At 44.1% G+C, this 26,449-nt stretch overlaps 1 protein-coding gene across 6 annotated transcripts in view; it reads right to left on the bottom strand.

Annotated features, from left to right (window-relative positions):
• Window positions 1-26,449, bottom strand: part of NAV1 (neuron navigator 1) — a 296,089-nt gene that overhangs the window by 137,876 nt on the left and 131,764 nt on the right. Inside the window, exon 1 of one of the 6 annotated variants that reach the window (XM_082246692.1) lies at window positions 8,747-8,827. The exons of the other annotated variants lie outside the window; for them this stretch is intronic. Coding sequence (XP_082102818.1) covers window positions 8,747-8,799 — 53 coding nt within the window. The 5' untranslated portion in view covers window positions 8,800-8,827. Of the gene's footprint in view, window positions 1-8,746; window positions 8,828-26,449 lie in introns of those variants that run through there. 6 annotated transcript variants of the gene reach the window in all.

Raw genomic sequence — 26,449 nt, 5'->3', positions numbered from 1 at the left:
TGGGTGTGAAGAGGTTAAACATAATTAATAAAAAAAATAAAAATAAAGCAGCAAGAGGCTGAAAGAAAAAAGATACCCTAAAAAGAAATAAGGGTGACATATCCACCAAAAAGCTACTAAAGAAAAAGGGTTTAGAACAAAAAAACGATTTATTTTAGCATTTATTGGGAGGTGCCACCTTTTAATCCTTTAAGTGTGTGGCATCCAAAAACTGACCCCATATGAGGGGAACAAACAGACAACACAAGCAGAACGGGGCAAAACATATCAGACTGAAGAAAGCTGAGAGAAATTTGATCTTGTAATCAGAGACCATCTGTTATACTCAAATGTCTGAAATTTGTAGAAGCCAAACACTGGAAAAGTTTCACAGCCTTACTACATATGGGTGGGGGCATCCCTTTGTGTGGAAAAAGTCTTGTGGGTACATGTGCAGTAGTGAACACCAATGTATGTACATCATAGTTCCTATAGTCGCTAGCAATAATCAATGTGTTGTCCCGCTGGAAGAACACAATAGCTCCACGGGAAGGATTCCCTCATCAACACTGATTGTACTGATGGGGGAATCAAGTGATTTTCTTTCCTGCAACCTAGGGCTTCAGCCCTCTGTCAGCTAAAAATCAGTCACAGGAGTGCAAAGTGAACTGCACTCTTGTGATCCATAGGAGGAGTAGGGGCAAAAAAGCTTTGGTCCTACTTCTTCTAAAGCATTGTCACCCTAGGACAGGGGGCGTGTTACTGGCAAACACCAAGTAAAAATGGGTGGAAAAAGCTTGAAAGAAATAAAACAAATGCAGCCAATGTCACGATCGGCTGTAAAGCTGATAAACCTTATAGTCCTAAAGATATATGGACTGTTCCTACCATGCTATGGGTGCAAAGTTGAAACGGTTACTTGTGGTCCCTTGACTAATGGTCTGTTTTTATCAGGCTCTTTCACTGCTCTGGCAGCCTTAGGTCCTGCCTGATTTTACCTGCTGTCTGATATAAGACCTCCCTGTCTATCAATCAATTTAATGTTGTGCTCAGATCAGCCATCCTTGCCTGAACAACATTTGTTTACATGATGCCAAACCCTGTAACTTGTGATTGCTTGTCCCAGGAAGTCCCGCTGTTCGCTCTGCTTACCTGTCCCTAGAAATCCGGTCTGCGCACACTGCACACCTGTTACTATGAATTCTACATGCTGAAGAGCAGCCTGCCCTTGGAAGTTCTACTCTGCTTACCTATCCCTGGAAATCCTGTACTCTGAGCCTTAACCTGTTTCAGGAAATCTTGTACACCCTACAATCTCCATACAACAGTACAATGTGCTTTACTCAGTCCCTCATAGCCTTCGTGTGATCCATCGCTTGTCATTCCAGTGGCTAGCACCCTGCCCAAGCCTCCTGCTCCTCTTACCTAGCCTAGTAGTAACTGGGGTAGTGATCTGGGAGCGGGAAGCAGCCAATCCATCCCCACCATCATGAGTTCTGGATAGACCTCCTTGTTTCTTAGACTCTGCTGCTCAGTGAACTCAGGCGCGGTCCAGAAAGGCTCTCTCTGACTGTAGTCTGCACATCTGTGACGGCCACCACATCTAAGAATTCATAAGCTCCAAAATATTACAGTTTGTTCTTGTGCTTAAATTTCAATTTATGTTTCCTTTTTCGCTTACACAGAATGCCCTCTCCAGTGTGTTCTAGATGTTCCTTAGCAGAGGGCACATTCTATCATATGATGTGGGAATGTCAGGCAGTAAGAGCCTTTTGGTCGGAAGTCACTGCTTTCATTAGCTCTGTTACCCAAGTACCCAATATCTGTAACCCTTTACGATTTCTCTTTGGATATATTGACGATGAATCTCTTTCTAAAAACACACAACTCCTTATACGTTTTTTTTTTCTGCTAAAAAAATACATTATTAATGCAATGGAAAGCTACAACCCCCCCCCCCCCCCCCACTATAACCTTCTGGCTTGCTCTTATTAACCACTTCTGGACCGGAAGATTTTCTCCCTTAATGACCAGGCCATATTTTGTAATTCGGCACTGCGTTACTTTAACAGGCAATTGCGCGGTCGTGCGATGTTGTACCCAAATAAAATGAATGTCCTTTTTTCCCACAAATAGAGCTTTCTTTTGGTGGTATTTGATCACCTGTGTGATTTTTACTTTTTGCGCTATAAACAAAAAAAGAGCGACAATTCTTTCACTTTCTGCTATATAACATTCTCAAAAAAAATTTAAAAATCTAAATTTTTAACATTTTAGGCCAATTTGTTTTCTGCTACATATTTTTGGTAAAAAAAAAAAAAAAAAAAAAAATCACAATAAGCGTATTTTGATCGGTTTGCGCAAAAGTTATCGTGTAAAGATTTATGTAATTTTTATTGTTTTTTTTTTTTACTAGTAATGGCGGCGATCTGAAATTTTTTGCGGGACTGCAACATTGCGGTGGACAGATTGGACCCCTAACTGACATTTTTGACACTTTTAGGGGGAAATATGACATTACTACAGTAATCAGTGCTAAAAATATGCACTGCTACTGTAATAATGACACAGGCAGGGAAGTGATTATCACTCTAACTGTGAGGGGAGGGGCTTGTGAAATGATCATAGAGACCTGTGTTCCTATATAGAAGGATCACAGACGCTCTGTGATCTTTCCAGAGAGAAGAACGGTCAGCTGTGCTTACAACAGCTGACCATTCTTCTCTCTCAGCGGGGAGCGATTGTGGGTGCCAGGCGGCAATCGGAGCTGCCTGCCTCGAGCATCGGAGTCCCCGCTGCGAGTGGGGGCGGGAGCGCGCCTCCGGCAAAGCGCGCTCGCCCCCTAGCTGCAGGCGCACGACTGACATAGGTCTACGTTGGTTTGCGCAGGAGAGCTGCACTCCTGCAGTAAATCGGCTGGGATACGGTTAATCAAGCTCTTCCATTATACAAATTAACGTACGAGGCTAGATGCTGCCCCTGTAAATTCCATAAAATTTGGAATTCATGGGTGAGTACATTCATTGTAACTCTTTCTTTCACCATCAACTGACTAATTATACTAATTACACGGACTTCATAACATTGAAGTCTATGGCGGTCGCCTCCTGGTCGCCCCAAAGAAGCTCCGGACCCTTTTTCTAGGTCGGAGCGACTTGTGTCGCTCCTATTAGAACGGGTCCGCAGCTTCCCTATGGGAGGCGACCTGCGGCGACCTGTGAGGCAACCAGGTCACCCTAGTGTGAACCGGGACTAAAGTGGCAGTTCACACTACGTCGCTCTGACTTAGGGGGCGACCTGTGAAGTTGCGTGCAGCGCGACTTGCGCGGACTTCATAAAATGAATGTCTATGCAAGTCGCCTCCAGGTCGCCCCGAAGTAGTACAGGACCCTTTTTCTAAGTCGGAGCGACTTGTGTTGCTCCTATTAGAACGGCTCCTGTACCACACAATGGGACCGTGACGGACCGCAGCTTGTCAGACTGACAAGTCGCGGTCCAAGTCGGATCAATGTGAATGCGGTCTTAAAAAAAAAAAAAAATACAATTTAGTCATATTATGAAATAAATGTAATGATGTTAAAATAACAGATAACAGTTCCATTTTTCCACAGTTAAAGTCAATATGCAACTGTTGGCCAGAAAAGAGTGTTCTCATCCTGTGCATAGCCAATAAAAATTGTAAATTAGGGAGAGGATAGCAAATGTGCATAACATAAATGTTGTCTTATACTACATATCTTTTGTTTTTTCAAGCAGCTGTGTACTCTTATACACTCTACTATAGTAACAGTGATGGAGTTAACAGGGAGTAGTCTTTTTTCTTAGTCTCTGTGGGATTGCCCTATTCTGAACATTTCTCAGGAAACCTAATGCAGAAAGTATTCCTATTCCAATGATGCATAAACATCAACTTGCAAATAAGCCCTAAAAAAGCAGCCTGAAATATTTGTTGTGTTATGAATTTCTTATATCACATTCAATCAAATGGCAAAGCCGATAGACAATCTTGTAAAAGCTGACTGTTTTCTTGTGAGTACAAGCAAAAGTTTACGTAACCGGTATTGGTAGAGTAGCCGTTTAACAAGGACAGTCCTTTAGCTGCATTTTCCTTGGAGTAATGGCAGGGAGTGTTTGTCTTTGTTAATGGTCCTGGGCCTGATACCAATTACACATGTTTATGACCTTATGGGGGACAAGACATAAAAATGCCAGAATGGGAAAAGCTAACGGGTGGAGAAAGACATAGCATTAGATTGAGAAAAGTGGATAGAAAGGCACAAAAATAAATGTTTATGTATCGCAACTCAGAAATGGCAAACAGTCTCGCAAGCAATAATTAACACATAGGTATGAACTTTCATCAGAGCATATGTTTGTAGTTTAACTTCACTATATTAAATATACCCATAAACAATGAATTGGATCACTTTGAGCCTGCCAATCTAGTTAAACAACTTTAAGTATCGCCCATAGGAAATCTGATACCACCAGCATGCCTCTACAAAGACTACAACTCTTGACCACTAACATTAGACAGTGGAAGCTCTACATAAATAACATAGGGGTTCCAAGGTGAGAATGAACCATCATTTTTTCTTACAACTAACTCATTTAAAGTGTTACTAAACCTAGGACCCTGCATTCACTATATCTGGTTTTCCACAATACACAGAACATGGAAATGCAATCATTTTAGTACAATCGTTTTAGTAAATATAAACTGCTAAATACCTTTTCTCATCAGCAGTCTATAACAGTCTTGTATCAGTGTCCAGTCAAGCACTGGTTAAAGCTTTTAGGAGATTTCTTTCTCCCCTGGCTGTCCTATGAGGCTACAGGACCCCCTGACCCTCTGTCTGGACAGTGCTGATTGGCCCTGTGCTGATCACATGCACTCTCCCATTAAAAAAAAATCTCTCTAGCAATAGACACCAAACTGAGCATGTGCAGCTTGTCCCCAAGGCTCTGTTCTATCAGGAGATAGTTTGGGGACTGTGAAAAGGGGCGGATCAGAGAAGACAGGATCAAACAGCCTTTTTACACAATGCAGAGGATTAACCCCCTAGGTTCCATATATATGTATAACAAGCATGCTTTACTGCATATACGGACTGATTTTACTTTGTGTGCACGGAATGCCTTTGTAAACCCAGTTATTACCCTGTAAACTTAGAAGTGACTTCATTAGGCTGCACATAGCCTGAGCAGAGCTGTCGGAGGGATGCATGAGGTCCATCTGCTACAGGCTGTCTGCAGAAAACTAGAGGAGAGGGTGGATGCAAGACCAGTCACTCTGCACAGGGAGAGCGAGCAGCAGTGTCTAGTCTAGAGGACAGGAAGTTTCTGCACAACGGTAACTTTGGATTACTGTGCAGATCTGAAAGAAACAAACAAATTCAAGTAAGAATATGCATGCCTTCTGTATTTAGACAATATTTTCTTTTTCTGGAGTAAAGCTTTAACCACTTCTGGACCTGAAGGATTTGCACCCTTAATGACCAGGCCATTTTTTGCGATTCTGCACTGCATTATTTTAAAATACAATTGCGCAGTCGCGCGACGCTGTACCTAAATAAAATTGTGATGTCCTTTTTTTCCCCACAAATGGAGCTTTCTTTTGGTGGTATTTGATCACCTGTGCGATTTTGATTTTTTGTGCTAAAAACAAAAAAAAGCGACAATTCTGAAAAAAAAAAAAAAAAATATTTTTCACTTTCTGCTATATAACATTCCAAAAAAAAAAAAAATGTAAAAAAATCTATTTTTTTTCATCCTTTTAGAACAATTTGTATTCTGCTACATATTTTGGTAAACAAAAATCCCATAAAGTGTATTTTGATTGGTTTGCGCAAAAGTTATCGCGTCTACAAACTAGGGGAATGATTTATGTCATTTTCATTTTTTATTTTTTTTACTAGTAATGGCGGTGATCTGCGATTTTTAGCGGCGGACAGATCGGACCCCTAACTGACATTTTAGACACTTTTGGGGGAACCAGCGACATTACTACAGTAATCAGTGCTAAAAATATGCACTGTTACTGTAATAATGACACTGGCAGTGAAGGGGTTAACCCGGGGGTGATCAAAGGGTTAAGTGTGAGCTTAGGGGAGTGTTTTCTAACTGTATGGGGGAGGGATTTGTGAAATGAACACAGAGACCTGTGATCCTATATAGAAGGATCACAGGCTCTCTGTGTTCATTTCAGAGAGAACAACGGTCAGCTGTTCATTCTCTCTGAGCAGGGAGCAATCGCAAGTGCCAGGCGGCAATCGGTGCCGCCGATCCCTCTGCATAGTGGGGGCTCACGCTCCCGCAAACCGCCGTACAGATTCCAGGTTGCTATTAACTTTGCTAATAGCCCTGCATTGTATTTATAGGTAGGAGGCAGGAGTACAACCACAGGACCAGTTGCACTACTGGAGGGACACTGTTGGAGTGAGGAATAAGATGAGTATTACAACGAATTCCTGTATGCCTAGACAAAAACAAGCATTAAACCTTTGCGGGGAGAATAAGGAGGGTGGCACTGCAGAAGTGCAGAAGGAACAGAAGGCATGCTTAAACCCATCTTACCGAAAGAAAACACCCCTAAAGGTTCTTGGCAGTGATCCCCCATGGCCTATACACAGTCAGTGACAGAGGTGATCTCTTTATGTTCCCTACAAAGGCAAAATATGTAGGGAGCTTTGGTATTTTCATTTCCATGGGCCTGTCTAAAGTTACAGATTACATGACAGGTAATTAAAGAGTAACTCCACTTTTGTTGAGAAAAATTTCCCCTCTGGGTGATCAATGTACATTGCAAGGATTTGATCAAATTTGATTGCAGATTCCTACCTTTTATTATTAAGAAGAAATGTGCAAAATGAATGCGAACGGGAGTGATTGTATAATTATCAATCAGCTGCTGCAATTGTAGGGGTTTAATGAGGAAAGTGGCAAGGTCTTCATCCCTTTGGAAGTATCTCACCAAAACTGACATTTTCTTTGCAGAGGAAGCCTAAAATCTGATAATAAATTGAATTCTCTGACACCCGCTCATTCTGAAACCTCATTAACAGCACAGTTTTAGGTATTTTGCTATTTTATCAGCTAAAGTGCAGACATACAAACTCTTCGTTTGCCTTTAACCAGTAAAAAAAAAAAAAGAAGAAGATATGACTCATTAGAAAAAGAACACCTCTCTGTCCCGTTTACTTAGACTATTATAAACATCCTACATATGACTAACCCAGCTTTAGATAAGCTAGAAACTAACAAATTAGGAAATATTATTAGGCTCCATTTCCACTACCACGGCTACGAAGTCGTGCTACTTCTAGCGCGACTTCGTAGTGAAAGTTGTTTGCGGCTTTCAGTGCGACTTGTCCCTCATTATAGAGGGAAATCGCACTGAAGTCGGCCCAAAAGTAGTGCACAAACTACTTTTGAAGTCGCCGCAACTCAAGTCGCGGCAGTGAAAATGTGTCAATGTGTTGACATGTGTCAAGTCGCACAGCAAGTCGCAATAGTGGAAACGAAGCCTATACTGCTTTCACTACTAGTTCATATCTGGAATCACATTTATTCTACATTTCTGAACAATGGTACAATGACAAGTGGGTTGCCAGAAAAAAAAATACATTTGGAACCAAACACACAAGCAAGCTTGAGAAACTCTGAAGTAATAGTCAGTAAAGCCATACTTGCTAACATAAAATACTCTACAACTTGAACACATGTCTGAACGAAATATATACTCCAGTTCATTTTTTTACATAACAGTTCTTCCAGGACACTGGGGTGCTTTAAACTGATTCTGCTAAAGGAAGTCCATATGTATAGTGAAAATTGATACCTTGCACTTATGTTGCAGCTATATGCGTATTCAATAACTAAGCTCAAACAGCAAAAAGTATACAAATGTTCCCCCAAAAATCTAGCAACTTCATTTCATGATTTCTCATTGGCTACTTGGTTACTGTGCTTTGCACATAATTTGATTATTATTATTCATTGTAGTTAATTATAACCAATTCAGCTGACAGCTGAAGAAAATTAAAACATTTTATATTATGTGACATTTCTGCTTTTTTAGTTGCAAAAGTATATACCAAATAGGTCGCTATGGGTAAACTACGCAGCGCCTTCAGTTTTCATACATTAGCCCTAACATGTACAAAGGAGTTGTGGCTTTTTTGCTAATACATGTACACATTGATTAGACTGCCATCGTTCTTTACAGCGACGTGAGTCTTCTTGTGGCTGAGGTTTCCTGTGCATTGTAGTGATTGTCTTCTAAGATTATTTGGGGTTAGTTTCATGTCTGGCTTTTCTCGTATATGCGATGCTGAATCTGCATGAAATTTTCCTACAAGACTTTTGCAGGTCTCAGAATACAGAAACAGTGCCCTGATCCATAGGTACATTCATTAAAGACATGCAAGGTGCACTATTGTTTTCAGCCCTTAGATTTCAGTTAACTGTAGATTAGAAAATCAAGCGCTCTGATTGGCTGATATTGGTAACTGAAGTCTGCATTATTTAATAGAAAGGATGTGTTAAGTACCCAAAGGCAAACAACCACCATTTATCAATACAAATGACCTAATTGTTAGCACGTTATTACATCACTCTACCTGCTATCATATTACCTTTTTCTTCTCACACCTAATTCTAAGAAAATTCGCCACGATGAAATAAGAAAGGTTGAAATGCAAGCTTTGCTTAACCGACAAAAGTATAAAGTTTCAGAAAAGAGGGAAGAAAGAGTCTGCTGCCCTACCTGCAAGTTGGGAGTGCTGGAGCTCTATACGTTCTTTGCAACAGGCAACTCATCTTTGTAATGACAAGGATACGGAATGCTTCTTCACACTGCACAAGAGGGACTGTTAGTTACTCTGAACCCACCCACTCTTCTGTCTTAAAGGGACAGGAACTTAGAAGCTCAAATAGGAACCGCTATGTATCAGGTTTAGATCTCTATTTCTACTAGTGTTAGAATTAGGAGGAACTAGAGAGACCTTAAAGAAGAGGATGTAAAAGACAACAAAAAGGAATAGGTTGTTAAAGAACTTGCCACTGAAGCCATACTATACAGTATATATTAAATTCAGCCCAACTGAAAAATCCGATCAGCTGTTTCCAAATTATTCTGCCTTAAAAATAACTAGCAAATGTGTGCTCCTTTATTGACCTGTGTAAAAAATGATGCATACGAATATAACAAAAATATAAAAATTCCAGTTTACACTAAACTGTAACAAACTTATATAAAAATAAGTCCATATAATATCTTTGTCTCCAACCACCGGTAAAATGCGGTGTCTAGATGCCACTGGAAACTGATTGCTATTAAAGCCTCGTACACGATAGTAGTTTTTTTTAATGTTTACCCAGTAGGGCTGAACGGAAAAAAAAAAACCTGACAGCTCAGGAGGAGCCGCTGTACTAACTATCCAATGCTAGTACAGCGATCTCCCTTGCTGTGCTATTGTGTTCTGACAGGGGGTCGGCCCCCTGCCAGAACACTGCACTCGGCGCTCTCAGCTATTGGGAGCAGATCAGCAGACCTTTTTCGGTCATGCCCCATAGTCAGAAGCCAGCGAAATGGCTTCTGTCGTACTGGCTGCAGTACACATGGGCCGAATGTCCCGTGAACCTACTGATGCCAGCCGACATCCCACCCGTGTGTACTTGGCTTTAGCCTGGCATCTATGCACAATTTGGTTGCAATTTCCCACTGTTTAGAAGTGTCTCTGGCAGAAGACAGCTTGCATTGTGTCCTCCAGGGACTCAGGAAGTAAAATGGCCAAAGAGGATGTCACTTCCGGGTCGATCAGGTTTCCCGTGGCGTCACTACTGGTCCATCCCTAGCCGTCACAGTGACTGCCGCCGGCCGGGATAGTATAAATACATGTGGTGCTGACCTGCTCCAGTCCTACTTAGGAAGCCTATATCATAGCCACATTGTGTCTAGGAGTGGAGCCATGTTACCACTAGGCGGTGCAGAGATCCTGTAGTGAGAAGGGAATTTTAACCATTTGCCGACCGCCGCACAACTATATACGGCGGTGGTCAGACCCTCACAGGCAAAGTGACATACCGGTACGTCACTAGCCTGTGAGCCAATAGGGGGCGAGTGCGTGCCACCGGAGGCGCGCTCCCGCCCCCGCTCGTTCCCTAAGCAGCCCGCGCGTGTGACCGGCGGACCCGATGTCCGCCGGTCACTCGCGATCGTCGGATACAGTGGGAGAAAGGCAGGCAGCTAATGTAAACAAAACCACCTGTCTTTCTCCCCTGTGTAACAGCACAGATCATACGGTCCAGCTATGTAGGACCGTTGATCTCTGCTGTTACACACACAGCCACATCCAATCACAGTTAGAAGCACGCCCCTAGGGACACACTTAACCCCTCCCTCTCCAATAAAGTTAACCCCTTCCCTCCCAGTGTCATTTTTACAGTAACAGTGCATATGTATAGCACTGATTACTGTAGTAATGTCACTGGTACCCCCAAAAGTGTCAAAAATGTCAGTCAAGGGTCTGATCTGTCCGCCGCAATGTCTCAGTCCCACAAAAAAAAACGCAGATCGCCGCCATTACTCGTTAAAAAGAAAACAATAAAAATAACAAAAATCTTTACCTTAGTTAGTAAACGCAATAACTTTTGCACAAACCAATCAAAATACGTTTTTTGCGATTTTTTTACCAAACTTATGTAGCAGAAAACGATTTGGCCTAAAATGTTGAAAAATTTTGATTTTTAAATTTTTTTTGGGGGGGAATTTCATATAAAAAAATGTGAAAAATATTGTTATTTTTGCAAAATTGTCGCTCTTTTTTTGTTTATAGCGCATGATCAAAAAATCGCACAGGTGATCAAATACCACCAAAAGAAAGCTCTGTTTGTTGGAAAAAAAGGACGTCAATTTCATTTGGGTACAGCGTCGCATGACCGCGCAATTGTCCGTTAAAGTCACGCAGTGCCGAATTGCAAAATAGGCCCTGGTCAGGAAGGGGGTAAAATCTTCCAGGGCTTAAGTGGTTAAATGCATAATAAATGTTTTTTAGTGTACAGGAAGGTTTTATTCCTTTTATATGAGTACTATTTACACAGGATGGAAGAGGATGTGTAAAGGAACAAGTCTGGGAGTTTCCAAATGTTAGTATTAGCCAGAAGCTATTTGCTGTACAGCCCAAGAAGGGGCAAAAGTGCGTGTGACCTTGATTTCAAATTGAGGTAAATTCCTGGAGATGAGCATATACAGATCACAGGGGTGTCATGCATGCAAAACACAGGTGATTTGTTGTGAAGATTCAGAAGTCTGGATTTCACAGGTGGTTGGAGATACAGAGATTATTTGGACTTATTTTTATATAAGTTTGTTACAGTTTAATGTGGACAGGAATATATATATATAATATAGTTATATTAGTATGAGTTGCGCTGCATTATTTTTTACACAAAATTATCTGAAAATGCCTAAGGGCTCTTTCACACGGCGATCCGATCAGATCCGCCAGTCAGTTTTTTAGGCGGATCTGATCGGATCCTCCATGCAGCTCTATGGGGCAGCGGATGTCAGCGGAGACACCTCCGCTGACACCCGCTGCCATCCGCATCCGATCCTGTGCGTGAAATCTGGACGGATGGAAACCCTATTTTTCAATCCGTTCAGTAATCGGATCGGATCTGATGAGAGCGGACAAGCGGTCCGCTCTCATCCGATCCCCCATAGAGGGCAGTGGGGGCTGAGACACCTCCCTCTCCGCTCTGCAAGCGGAGACGGAGCTGTCATCCGCCGGCTCAGCGGGGATCGCGGATCGATCCCCGCTGAGCAACACGGATCCGCCTACGGAGGCGGACCGTGTGAAAGAGCCCTAATGGTGCTTGGCGGCAACTTGTGGTCTATTGAATACTTATTTGCACTTATGTTGCCATTTGGGATATTGATACACTGTAGGTATTGACAAGTGGTTAACTTTGGTAGGTGACTGCGCTTATGGTCATCTAATTTATTTCTTCATTGAACTGCCTGAGTACAGAGGGTGCATCACCGCAGTGGAAAAAATTGGATTTTTGACTTACTGTAAAATCCATTTCTCTGAATTGCAGCCTGCAATTTCTGGAGTTGTCCACAGAAAGGAGCACTCTGGCTAAGGCCGAGTCCAGAGTCAGGCCCAGATAGTCCAGCTTTGTGGACAGAACCGCAGCAGACTTCTGAAATTTAGAATCCAGCTGAACTCCTGCAGAGTTTGCATGGTGATTCCCAGGTTCTCCACCAGAACAGAGGGGGACTCCGCTCACAGAAGGAGATTGTCCAATTAGCCCAGTACCGCAATCCCCCATTGGCATTGCAAAGCTAGCACCGGGGCTAACACTTTTGTGAAGACCCGAGGAGCAGATGTGACACCAAAGGGTACCGCCTCAAACTGATAATGCTCCTCTCCCACAGCAAAGCAGAGAAAACGCTGGTGACTGGCACATATTGGAATGTGAAGGTAGGCATCCTTGATATCAATAGAGGCGAGGAAATCCCCCTAACGCAGGGATGCCACCACCGTTTGAATGGACATCATTCTGAACTTTTGTACCCGCACAAAGCAGTTTAGCACTTTGAGGTCCAGGATTGGATGCACTTTGCCTTCCTTCCTGGGAACTGTGAAGAGGTTTGAGTAAAAACCCTGAAAACGTTCTGAGGTCGGAACCGGGACAATCACTCCCTGAAGGAACAGGTCTTCTACCGCCCCAAACAGTTCCTGTAAGCGGTCTGGGGACAGGCGCAAGTTGGAAGGAAAAAAATCTTGCTGGGAGACAAGAGCGAAACTCGATCTTGTAGACTAACTGAATTACTTTTTGGACCCACTTGTATTGCACCTGGGAAGTCCATGGGTCCAGAATTCAGCGAAGACGCCCCCCACCCCCGATACGGGTGAGGGCGCACCTTCATGCAGAAGGAGCCTTGTCCCCAGGTCTGGAGAGGCCCGATCTTGGCTTGCCAGGCCAGGTTCAGTTGGATCCTACAGAAGAGGCCCTGAAAGGCTTCAAGCCCTTGTCACACCCTGATGGATGAAAAAACTTCTTATGAGCTGAGAAGGAAGGCCCACGTCTACAACCAGGTTCCTTACCCTTAGTAGCCTGCGGAAGAAAAGTACTCTTCCCCCCTGTGAGACCTTTAATGATGTGATCCAGGGTAGCTACAAACAGGCGATCTCCTTTAAAAGGAAGATCAGTCAAGGCCTTTTTTTAAGTCTGATCTGCAGACCAGCACTTGAGGCAAAAAACATGCCAAAACAGAGAGGCGAGCCATCAGAGTAGCTGTATCCAAAGAGGCACTACAGATAAACTGCAGCCACTGTACCAGCTGGTCCACCAGCTCGGCAAAGGCAGGGGGGGAGCTGTTCCCCCTCCAGGTCACAGAGTAGGAGCTTAGCCCACTCGGTCAGAGTTTGCGACACTAAGGCAATGGTGAATACCGGCCTCATTGCCGACCCACCAGAGTGTACATATTGCGGGCCACAGCTACCGCCTTCCGCTCAGCCGGATCCTTAAAGGCCGGGGACTCTTCAACCGGAATCATGGTAGCTTTGTTTAATCCGACAACCGGTGGCACAGTCCACTTCTTAAGAAGGGACTCCTCATAGGGGTATCGCCAAGTAAAGCGCTTAGGGACCCCACAGGGACGCTATGGTCGTCCCCACTCTTTAGCGGCAGTTCTGTCAAAATAGGCGGGGAAAGGAAACACCTTTGCCGCTTTGGATGGCTTGTGAGTGTCAAAGGGCACCTGCGCCTCTGTCGCAGCTTCAGCTGTGTCCTCCAATTTTAGGGTCTCACGCACAGATAGAATTAGTGCACCCACCAGCGCCTTTTCGTGCGCAGTCGCAGACGTGGAGGAATCATCCTCACTATCAGATGATTCCAGGCGCGTGGTTGCAGACCCTGCAGGGTGACCCACGTCCATGGCAGCCAAATCAGACTCAGGATCTGATGAGACAGAAGGCAGGGGGCGATTTATTCTAGCCTGTCACCCACTAGCCACCTGCACCCAGGACACCAAGGGACTCCAGGACCGCCATCAGTGCATGGATGGATGGTTGGGACCCGGAGGGCCCCGCAGCCTTGGAGATGGGATCGGGTAGGCAAATATGCTCAAAAGGCTCCATGAGCCACCAGGGGGACCCCACAAAAAGTGTAAAACACTGCTAAGGGTACAACCCCCACTGTGCTGACAGCACCACCTGCTCGCCAGGCACAAAGCACTAAGCGATCCTCAGCAGAGAGGGAGAGGACCCCACCTGGCTCACCACCCACAGAAACAGGCACCTGCAGAAACCAGGAGAATCTGCACTACACGAGCGGTGAACAGGAAGTAAAATGATCCAGGAGTCAGCACCAGGGGGGAGGAGGGGCTCTTACCGCCAAAATCGCCGCCCACAGGGCTCCACTGTCATGGCTGCCGCTATTTCCAATGGCAAACCAGAAGAAAATGGCCACCAAACTACACAAATATGGCTGCCCTGTGTAGAAACACACAGGCTGGTGGCCCTGCGTGGCACCACAAGGCTTACAGGGACCCAGGAGGGAGACTGGGCCTCAAGGACAGATCCAGGGAGGAGCCCCTACCAGGTACAACCCCTTCCCCTATGCCCAAATGATCATCAGGTTGCCGGCGACGCACCCCTCCCACCCCCCATCACCAGTTAGAGCCCTGCCCTCATCCCAGAAAAGTGGTCAAACCACCCAAATAGCCACAGCGTGGGGGAGGGCAGGATGGGCACCATGGAGCTCGATTGGCATTTGCCATAGAACACCAGAATTAGCAGGTCCACCACTGGCGCTCTGTGCTTTTCACAGATGAGAGCAGGTTCACCCTGAGCACATGTGGCAGATGTGAAAGGGTCTGGAGAAGCCGTGGAGAATGTTATGCTGCCTGTAACATCATTCAGCATGACCGGTTTGGTGGTGGGTCAGTGATGGTCAGGGGAGGCATATCCATAAAGGAATGCACCGACCTTTACAGGCTAGACGATGGCACCCTGACTGCCATTAGTTATCAGGATGAAATCTTTGGACCCATCGTCGGACCCTACGCTGGTACAGTGGGTCCTGGGTTCCTCCTGGTGCATGACAATGCCCGGCCTCATGTGGTGAGGGTATGCAGCCAGTTCCTGGAGGATGAAGGAAATGATACCATTGAATGGCCCCCATGCTCTCTTGACCTAAATCCAATCGAACACCTCTGAGACATTATGTTTCGGTCCATCAGATGCTGCCAGGTTGCACCTCAGTCTGTTCAAAAGCTCAGTGATGCCCTGGTCCAGATCTGGGGGGAAATACCCCAGGACACCGTCCGTTATCTCATTAGAAGCATGCCCTGACATTGTCAGGCATGTATACAAGCACAAGGGGGCCATACAAACTACTGAGTATCATTTTGAGTTGCTGCAATTACATTTCAGCAAAATGGAATAGCCTGCTGCATCATCTTTTCACTTTGATTTAGATGGAGAGAGGTTCTGTCTGGAGCGGTGCCTGCTTGGTTCCTGGTATGGTGAGCAGCTGTCCTCCCTTTTCCCCTGGGCCCCTCCTTGGGATGGTCAGACCCTTGGGTTCCCCTCCTTCCCGCAGGAAGTACCCAGTCCATATCAGTATAGATATCCAGCATAAGATTTTTCCCTATTGCGATGTGATGTGTTTTCAAAGTATTCCTTTAATTCTTTTGAGAAGTGTGTAAAATAGCTAAGATTTATTATGCTGAAACCTTCATCAAGCATATGGAAAGCACATACTGCATGGCATTTCGGGATGCCTCCTCCTAAATCCATATAGTCCATTCACCATACAGCCAGCAGTGCAAAACAAAATGTTAGGGTCTATCCCATTCCATTGTGGTGCATTACTACATACAAGCAAATTTGTGTTGCATTAAGGCTATCTACTGCTCAAGGTGGTCTTATAGATCATCCATCAGCTGGGGGTGCATACATACTGTGATCTTGACTAAAGCCCTATTGGGGAGAAATGCATCAGAAGAGTAAGGGACATTCTGGCGGTGAGTGATGTGCCACAGTCTGGCTTTTTAAGTTTACTTGCAATAAAGTTTGTTGGATATTATGGAAAAAAACAGAGAAAGTACAGTCTGTTCGTATCTGCATTCCACAATGTATCACCCCTCTCTCCTAAACTATTAAACCTTCTTTATACTATATATAATACTGTCTTCACTTTTTTATCATCTCAGTGCTGCTAGTCTACTGCAGCCCTTTGTAACCACTTCATATCTACATGCATGCACACCCGCTTTAGCTGTATGTTTTTGTTCAGAGTGAGTTTCCTGATGGTAACAACTATGGAATATGCCTGCATGATGAACATTAGCAGGGCCTCTTATAGCCTCTTCTGGAAGTGCATGTGATAGGATGACAATAAAGAAGAGCAATTTGGATATGGGGACAAAGTTTTGTCATCCTATAAGTGTTTGAACAAGGGCCTTCATGTCAGGATTACTATGTATTATTTTAATAAAAGCTGCGGATTAAAATAATGAAATTGACTTTTGAAATTACATCAGCATGCTTAAGATTATATTAGATTTTAGAGACTGAATTTACATCTACTTGGAAGTGTAACAGTAAGCTCCTCTAGTTGAGTCAGTGGATATAAAAAGTCTACGCACCCCCTGTAAAAATGGTAGGGTTTCAAGAAAAATCACCCCTGTATTGTTTTCTATCTTTCATGTGACCTATAATCTGTACAATTCAATTAAAAACAAGGTGCATTTGTTGTTTAGTGGGGAAAAAATAAAATTAAAATAATGTAGTTCCATAAGTGTACACACCCTCTTATAATTAGTTAATTAGTTACAACTAATTAATGTGTTTAGAATTAACCAAACTTATTTGAACTGATGTTAAATAGTAGTCAGTACACACCTGCCATCAATTAAAGTGACTCTGATTAAGCCTAGAGTTCATTAATGTGGTTATACCCTTTCCATATACTCAGTAAGGGAATTTCCTCAGGTGACACAAAGATAAAGACATAAGTTATACAGCTGCAAGAAAAAGTATGTGAACCCTTTGGAATGATATGGATTTCTGGACAAATTGGTCATAAAATGTGATCTGATCATCATCTAAGTCACAACAATAGACAATCACAGTCTTCTTAAACTAATAACACACAAAGAATGAAATGTTGCCATGTTTTTATTGAACACACCATGTAAACATTCACAGTGCAGATGGAAAAAGTATGTGAACCCCTAGACTAATGACATCTCCAAGAGCTAATTGGAGTGAGATGTCAGCCAACTGGAGTCCAATCAATGAAATGAGATTGGAGGTGTTGGTTACAGCTGCCCTATAAGAAACACACACCAGTTCTGGGTTTGCTTTTCACAAGAAGCAATGCCTGATGTAAATGATGCCTCGCACAAAAGAGCTCTCAGAAGACCTACGATTAAGAATTGTTGACTTGCATGAAGCTGGAAAGGGTTATAAAAGTATCTCCAAAAGCCTTGTTGTTCATCAGTCCACGGTAAGACAAATTGTCTATGAATGGAGAAAGTGCAGCACTGCTGCTACTCTCCCTAGGAGTGGCCGTCCTGTAAAGATGACTGCAAGAGCACAGCGCAGACTGCTCAATGAGGTGAAGAGGAATCCTAGAGTGTCAGCTAAAGACTTACAAAAGTCACTGGCAAATGCTAACATCCCTGTCAGCGAATCTACAATACGTAAAACACTAAACAAGAATGGATTTCATGGGAGGATACCACAGAGGAAGCCACTGCTGTCCAAACAAAACATTGCTGCACGTTTACAGTTTGCACAAGAGCACCTGGATGTTCCACAGCAGTACTGGCAAAATATTCTGTGGACAGATGAAACCAAAGTTGAGTTGTTTGGAAGAAACACACAACACTATGTGTGGCGAAAAAGAGGCACAGCACACCAACATCAAAACCTCATCCCAACTGAGAAGTATGGTGGTGGGGGGGCATCATGGTTTGGGGCTCCTTTGCTGCATCAGGGCCTAAGCAGATTGCTATCATCGAAGGAAAAATGAATTCCCAAGTTTATCAAGACATTTTGCAGGAGAACTTAAGGCCATCTGTCTACCAGCTGAAGCTCAACAGAAGATGGGTGTTACAAAAGGACAATGACCCAAAGCATAGAAGTAAATCAACAACAGAATGGTTTAAACAGAAGAAAATATGCCTTCTGAAGTGGCCCAGTCAGAGTCCTGACCTCAACCCGATTGAGATGCTGTGGCATGACCTCAAGAAAGCGATTCACTCCAGACATCCCAAGAATATTGCTGAACTGAAACAGTTCTGTAAAGAGGAATGGTCAAGAATTACTCCTGACCGTTGTGCACGTCTGATCTGCAACTTCAGGAAATGTTTGGTTGAAGTTATTGCTGCCAAAGAAGGTTCAACCAGTTATTAAATCCAAGGGTTCACATACTTTTTCCACCTGCACTGTGAATGTTTACATGGTGTGTTCAATAAAAACAGGGCAACATTTCATTATTTGTGTGTTATTAGTTTGAGCAGACTGTGATTGTCTATTGTTGTGACTTATGCCCCATACACACGTGCAGATTATCTGCAGACTTTTGTCTGCAGACTTACCAAAACCATATAATATAAGGTCAAACCTAAACACTTTTAATTTGTATGCAATCCGGCAGGCCCTTGCACTACATAGAAAAGGTAAGTCTGCAGACAAAAGTCTGCAGATAATCTGCACGTGTGTACGGGGCATTAGATGATGTTTAGATCACATTTTATAACCAATTTGTGCAGAAATTCTTATCATTCCAAAGGGTTCACATTAGGGCTGCAACTAACGATTAATTTGTCTGTCGACTAATCTATCGATTATTTTTACGATTAGTCGACTAATCTAACGATTATTTTTATTTATTTTTTTTTTGCTTAATTGAGTGTTTTTTTGATTAGCTAATTAATCCTGTAATTAATACAGACCCCTCAGTAAGCCCCCTCCCAGTACAGACCCCACAGTAAGCCCTCCCACCTAGTACAGACCACTTAGTAAGGCCCCCCCCCTCCCTCCGACGTGTCGTGGCAGCCCTAGATCAAATACCACCAAAAGAAAGCTCTATTTGTGGGGGGGGGGGGGACATTTTATTAGGGTACAGCGTCGCACGACCGCGCAAATGTCAGTTAAAGAACGCAAAAAACGGCCTGGTCATTCAGCGGGCAAATCCTTCCAGTCCAGAAGTGGTTAATATAATTTAAATAATTTCTTCCCAGTTAAAACTATAGAAATAAAACAAGAAAGTGCCCCAAAACAAAATACAGGAAGAGGAATTCGCACCCACATCCATATTCAAAAAAGTTAACAATCTCAGCTGTGTGATAAACAGCCAATCATGAGGGAAGCAGAAAACAGTAGGAATAAATGCAGCCAATGAGCGCACAGATTCAGTCACCCAGCCAATCGTGGAAACCTAGAAGGCTTGGCTATCCGGATTCCTGTGTTGGCAGCGCAGGCCGCAACAGCCAATAAGTAAAGGGAGACAAGGAGCAGCAGCCAATCAGCTCAGCGCTATCAGTAAACCGCTGCAAAGTTTGTGGCGCTTCCTGTCAGTGTAAAGTTCGGTGTCCCCCCCACCCCCCCGTTCCCGGGTACCTGAAGTAGTAGACATGGCTCAGCCCGAGCTGCCTAATGACCTCCTCCTTCTTCCAGCCCGGTGGCAGAGCCGGGCACTCCATCCTCCGCTTCTCCATCCAGCAGCGCTCACTGTCCTCCTACACCAGCATGTCCCACTCCTGCCGCCTCTCCCACAGTCACAGCGCCACCTAGCAACGCCGTACCCCTCCGCACCCCGAGCTACCAGCGGAGGGATACGCGCTCATATACACAGCCAGGGATAGCCGGTGATGCGGCCAGCCAGGGGGCGTGTGACGTCACGTGTTGACACGTCGACGCCTTTCACGCACGACGATTTTTAGTAGTCGACGCGTCGTGGCAGCCCTAGTTCACATACTTCTTCTTGCAGCTGTATCTATCTGCAGTCTTTTCTTCTCTACACGTTTTCAAAGTGCTGAATTTTTAAGCTCGTTTTAGAGTTCAGAAAAAAGGGGGCGGAGAGCTGAAGTTACACTCTGCAAAGCTCGGTGAGGAGAGCTCTGAAAGCTGATTGGAGGCAAGACCCCCCCCCCTCCCCCTTTCCCACAGCACACAGAAACATAGTGGAGGCTGTCAATCTGCTGGAGATCCCTCCCCTGTCACCATTTTCCTCTTGGTGTCAGGAAAACTTGTCAGAAGTGACTCAGAGGAACAAAGCAGCAGACAGAAATTACACTTTATGCTTTTGAGACAAGTACATGCTATAGAGGGATATGCTGTTTATATTTTATGTCTGAGGTTTACAACCAATTTAAGTTCAGCTGTTCCAGTAGGATTTTTTTTTTTTACATTTGCCTCTTAAAGCAAGCGCCATTAAAGAGCTTAAAAAGCCTCAAAAAGATCTCATTGTTGAAAGGTATCAGTCAGGAGAAGGGTACAAACAATTTCCAAGGCATTGGCTGTACCATGGGACACAGTGAAGATGGATATCAACAGGTGGAGAAGGTATTGCGCAACAATGACATTACCAATAACTGAACGTTCCTCCAAAAATTATAAAAGAACAATTAGAAAACCTGTCTAGGAAGCTGCCAAGAGGCCTACAGCCACATTAAAGGAGATTCAGATATTTCTGGCAAGTACTGGTTGTGTACTACATGTGAGAATAATCACCAGTATTCTTCATATGCCTGGACAGTGGGGTAGGGTGATGAGATAGAAGACATTTCTTACAAAAAAAAAAATCCAAACCTGGCTATATTTTGTAAAAACCTACATCAAGTCTGCCAATAGCATGTGGAAAACCGTGTTATGATCTGATAAGACCAAGTTTGAACTTTTTGGCCATAATTCCAAAAAGGTATGTTTGGAGCATGGTGGGGCGGTTTTCTTTAGCTGGAACTGAGGCTTTAGTCAAGACTTATGAAAAGTTACAAATACCAGTTAATTTTGGCACAAAACTTTCAGGCCTCTGCTAAAAAAAGCTGAAGTAGAAGAGGAATTTAAACTTTCATCACAACAATGACCCAAAATATACCACCAAATCAACAGGAAAATGGCTTCACAAGAAGAAGATCAATGTTTTGGAATAGCTCAGCCAGAGCCTGGACCTAAATCCAATTGAAAATCTGTAGGGTGTCCTGAAGAGGGCTGCATACAGGAGATACCCACACAATCTGACAGAATCAGAGCACTTTTGCTAGGAAGAGTGAGCAGTTTCCCAGGACAAAATGTGACATGCTCATAGACTCCTACCCTAAAACACTAAATGCTGTCATAAAATCAAAAGTATTATTCTAAGGGTTTTCATGTTTCTGCATTTATTGTATGTTTTTTTTTTTTTCCCTTCTTTAAAGATTTCAGTTTTTTAATTGAATTTCACATGTTGTAGGTCAGATTAAAGGTGGAAAAATTCAAAAGTGATTTTTTTTTTGAATCTCAAAGACTTGGCATTTTTACAGGTGGGTGTGTGTACTTTTATATCCACTGTACACAAGTCTGTTAAATATACCAATAAAAGCCTTTGGTTATCAGTTCAAGTGAAAAAAAAAATTATTCTGCCATAAATCCAATGAGCTTGCAACTTCCTGTGCTCTTTGACTCTGCTACACTGAAATTTAAAGCAATGTTATCAGCCTACCCTGTTAACCACTTTAATACAGGGCACTTCCCTACCTTCCCGCCCAGGCCAATTTTCCCCTTTTAGCGCTGTTGCATTTTGAATGACAATTGCGCGGTCATGCAACACTGTACCTACACCAAATTTATGTCATTTTCCCCCCACAAATAGAGCTTTCTTTCGGTGGTATTTGATCATCTGTGCGATTTTTACTTTTTGCTAAACAAATAAAAAAAGACCGAAAAGTTTAAAAAAAAAAAAAAAATTTTGTTTATGTTATACAATTTTGTAAATAAATAATTTTTTTCCTGCACTGATGAGCACTGATGAGACTGCACTGACAGGCACTGATGAGGAGGCACTGATGGGGTGGCACTGATGGGGTGGCACTGATAGGCGGCACTGATAGGCAGCACTGATATGCGGCACTGATAGGCACTGATATGTGGCACTGATAGGTAGCACTGATATGCAGCATTGGTGGGCACTGATAGGCGGCACTGCTGGGCACTGATAGGCGGCATTGATGGGCACTGATAGGTGGCACTGACGGGCACTGATAGGTGGCACTGACGGGCACTAATGGGCACTGATAGGCGGCACTGGTGGGCACTGATGGGCACTGATGGGCGGCACTGATCGGCACTGACGGGCGGCACTGATGGGCACTAATGGGCACTGATAGGCAGCACCGGTGGGCAATAATGGGCACTGGTGGGCGACACTTAAGGATGGCAATGATGGGCACTTGTGGGCAGCACTGATAGGGAGGGCACTGGTGGGCAGCACTGATGGGGTGGGCAATGGGGGGCTCCCTGAGCCCTGATTGCCATCCCTGGTGGCCATAGTGGGCATCCCTGGGGTCATAGTGGGCATCCCTGGGGTCATAGTGGGCATCCCTGGTGGATCTAGTGGCATCCCCCCCCCGAGGGTCTGCACTGGTAATCAATGATCTGATTACCAGTGCCGACCCCCCCCCCCTGTCAGGGGAGCCGCCGATCGGCGCTCCTTTACTCGTGCCTGTCAGGCACGAACTAAGGAAAGCCGATCAACGGCTGTTCCTATTTACTATGTGACCAGCCGTGATTGGACACGGCTGATCACATGGTAAAGAGCCTCCGCCAGAGGCTCTTTACCGAGATCGGAGATGCAGGGTGTCAGACTGACACCTCGCATCACCGATCGCCGCTCTGCGCGCCCCCGGTGGGCGCCCAGAGCGGAGTTATCCTGCCGCCGTCATATGACGTCCGGTCAGGATAACTCAACCACATTCCCGCCGTCATTTGCCTATAGGGCGGGCGGGAAGTGGTTAAACTTCCCCTAAGTTCTGGAGATGAAGAGAGGAGGAGGTTTCCTAAAGTCTTAACACACCTTCAATACCAGGGGTCTCCAAACTATGGCCCTCCAGTTGTTCAGGAACTACAATTCCCATCATGCCGTCATGTCTGTTGACATCATGAGTTTTACAATGTCTCATGGGATGTGTTGTTCCGCAACAGCTGGAGGGCTATAGTTTGGAGATCACTTTTCTATAATATAGTGACAGTGCTGCACTTCCATAGATACAGTACAATGAGAGAGCATTATCATCCAGGTAAAGGAAATGTGTTACTTGCTGGATCACCAGGTGACAATAAAGAAAACATCTAGAGAAAAAAATGGAGTCACATATAGGGACCGAAAGGTTTCAACATATTCCATTTTTGTTCTCGAAATCAGACAGACACTTTAATATCTGCACATGTCCAGATACAACATACCGTATTTACCATCAAACCAAATATGTTAAAGCAGTACAATGAAAGGTTGGCCTATAAAGTCTGGGCCCCCTAACTCCAAAAATCCCATTTTCTCTTTTGTTCATTGATGGACACAGCTCCTGATCTTCTTAACCATTGGGACATCCCAAATCAGTGTTAAACATGAGGAGTGGGAACAGCTAAAGAGAAATTCCCAAGGCTAAACTATAGCCAACTAGGTAAACAGGAACTCAACCAAAACACCTGAAAAAACAATACACCCTCAAAGAGGACCAGGTCCTCTAAACTGCAGCCTGCAAAACCTTGAAGGAAGGTCAAGATTCGAGCCACCGAAAAAGAGCGAGGATGAACCCCAAGAGACTCACACCATGCGATGTAGCTCTTCCTAGAAGTAGATTTCCTAGCTTTTAACAGCGTTGGAATGACCGACTCAGACAAACCTCTACCTTTCAGCATCTGCCGTTCAATAGCCAAACCATCAAAGCCAGTGACTGTAAAGCAGGATGGAAGATTGGTCCTTGGGACAGCAGATCCTCCCTGAGTGGAAGCTTCCAAGGAACGTTGGTGACCAGCAGCACCAGATTAGTGTACCAAGCCGGCGAGGCCAGTCTTGGGTCACTAAGATGGCCAGAATCCCTTCTGCCTCCATCCTGTATAGAAGTCTTAGCAGAAGCTTGAGAGGATTAAAGGTGTAACTCAGATGATACTGACCATGCGGGGCCACCAGTGTGTCTGTGGCATTCACCAGAGGGTCCTGTGACCGAGCCACAAACCTTTGCACCTTTCTGTTAAGACCATATGACTTTGTGGACCCACTTGTCTTGTCCCAGGGAAGTCCATGGGTCCAGAAACCAGGGAAGACGTACCCCATCCCCAATACAGGTGAGGGTGCACCTTCATGCTGAAGGAGCCTTGTCTGTGGGTCTGGAGAAGCCCCACTCTCGACTTGCAAGACCAAGTTCGGTTGGATCCACCAGGGGAGGCCCTGAAAGGCTTTGATCCCTTGTCAGTCGCCCCTGAGGGATGAAAAACTTCTTATTAGCTGAGAAGGACGAGGGTCCTTTCCCTTACTAGCCTGCGAAAAAAGGTACTCATGCCCCCTGTGAGACCCTTAATGATGTCATCCAGGGTAGCTTCAAACAGGCGATCTCCTTGAAAAGGAAGATCGGTCAAGGCATTTTTAGAAGTTTGATCCACAGACCAGCATTTGAGCCAAAAAATACGGTAGCCACAGTGTACATATTGCGGGCCACAGCCTCTGCCTTCCTGTCAGCTGGATTCTTCAAAGCCAGGGATTCTTCAACTGGAATAATGGTTGCCTTGTTTAATCTGGAGACCAGAGGGTCAACCACCATTGGAACAGTCCATGTTTTAAGAAGGGACTCCTCATAGGGGTACCACATAGCAAATCGCTTAGGGACCACAAGGGGACGTTTTGGCTGTTCCCACTCTTTAGGGACAATTCTGTCAAAATAGGCGGGGAAGGGAAACACTTTGGCCGCTTTGAATGGCTTGTTAGTGCTTCAGCTGCATCTTCCATTTTAAGGTCTCATGCACAGATACAATCAGTGCATCCACCAGTGCCTTCTCGTGCGCGGCTACAAAAAAAGGAGGAGCAGGCCAAATCTCACTAGAAGACACTGCAGTCCATTGCAAGAGTGTTGTCTTGCCAGATTTGGACTGCTCAATATTCCCCGTGATCTCGCTTGCAGCAGTAGGATGTTGGTATCACCTAGGCATCACTGGTAGACGTCAGGGATAAGGTAATTATAAATTGTAACTTTTTTTCTCTACAGATGCATTTTGCACTTACTTTCAGCAGTGATTTTTACAGGGAGAAGGAGCCTGGACATTATAAGCATACGTTGTCGTCTAATGCAAGGTTTGCTTTACATAAGTTTTGCTATGCCAATACTACAAAGTAATGTTAAAAAGGTAAGCACTTACACCAACATACCTGGCACGAATATTACCAGGTGGCCCCTTTTTTCTTGAATAATTCAATTCTTTTTTTATATATTCTGGTAAAAGCAGGAGGAGGAAATAAACCCAAGATGGATGGGAACACCCAAACCTAAAGGTGCCAAGAACTATGCTAAACATATCTGGGCAGGGAGTTCCCAAGTGCCTACAAGACTCTACATGTACCTGAAATATTGCTTTTGGGTGGGCTGGCCCTCGATATATCAGTTGGACTGACCCTTTGGTGAGACATTTAAAAGAAAGCAGAATCATTTTTCTAAACTGAAAATAAACGAACATTTGAAAGTAAACTGTCAGCCTCCAAAATATGTTGGCAGTAGTCTACAAGAATTGTCAAGTCATGCTTGTTTAATTCCCTTTTATGTGTAGTAAATTTTCTTGGCAACAGAAGCTTAAACAAATAGCACACGTTATTACGAGATCAGTTTAGAACTTAGGAAGATGGTGCGGCTAGTCATGTTCTAATTCGAGGCCACTAGGCATTACCAACTATCCTTGCATTAGTCCCTTGTGAATTGACTTTTATTCTTAAAGTGCAATAAATCTGCTTCAGTCCCTCAAAAGCAGCATTACATTTGTCAAGTATTTTTGTCCACATCAAGCACATTCATTTATTGAACAACATGCCCACAACAAAGAATATTTGTTTAATGTATATGACACTTTGGCCTTTATTTTATAACATTTTCCACGGTATAATGAAGCACAATAATCTGATGTAACAAATCAGAAACCACTGCATGCCTGTCAATGACTAAATTCTAATTGTTTGACTTACTTTATTTTAGTCAGAATGGGGCAAATGAGTTGTGATTGCTGTAAATTTCAACACTTTGCTTTGCTTGTTGCCCTTTAAAAAAGCATTTCTGTGTACACTGTTTTATGAGATGATTTGACATAACAATTAATTGCTTTTAGCTTGAGGGATTCCCTACTGGCCATTTGGACCTGACCCTATCTACCCTCTCTCTAAGGTCTCTTCCTAGTCATTGCAGTGATCCCTATGGACTACATCGCAAAGA

The sequence above is a fragment of the Pelophylax lessonae genome, assembly GCF_965119305.1.
Source record: "Pelophylax lessonae genome assembly, chromosome: 2".
Lineage (NCBI taxonomy): Eukaryota > Metazoa > Chordata > Amphibia > Anura > Ranidae > Pelophylax > Pelophylax lessonae.
The sequence above is the reverse complement of the archived record's forward strand: the minus strand, read 5'-3'. Positions and strand labels throughout refer to the sequence as shown.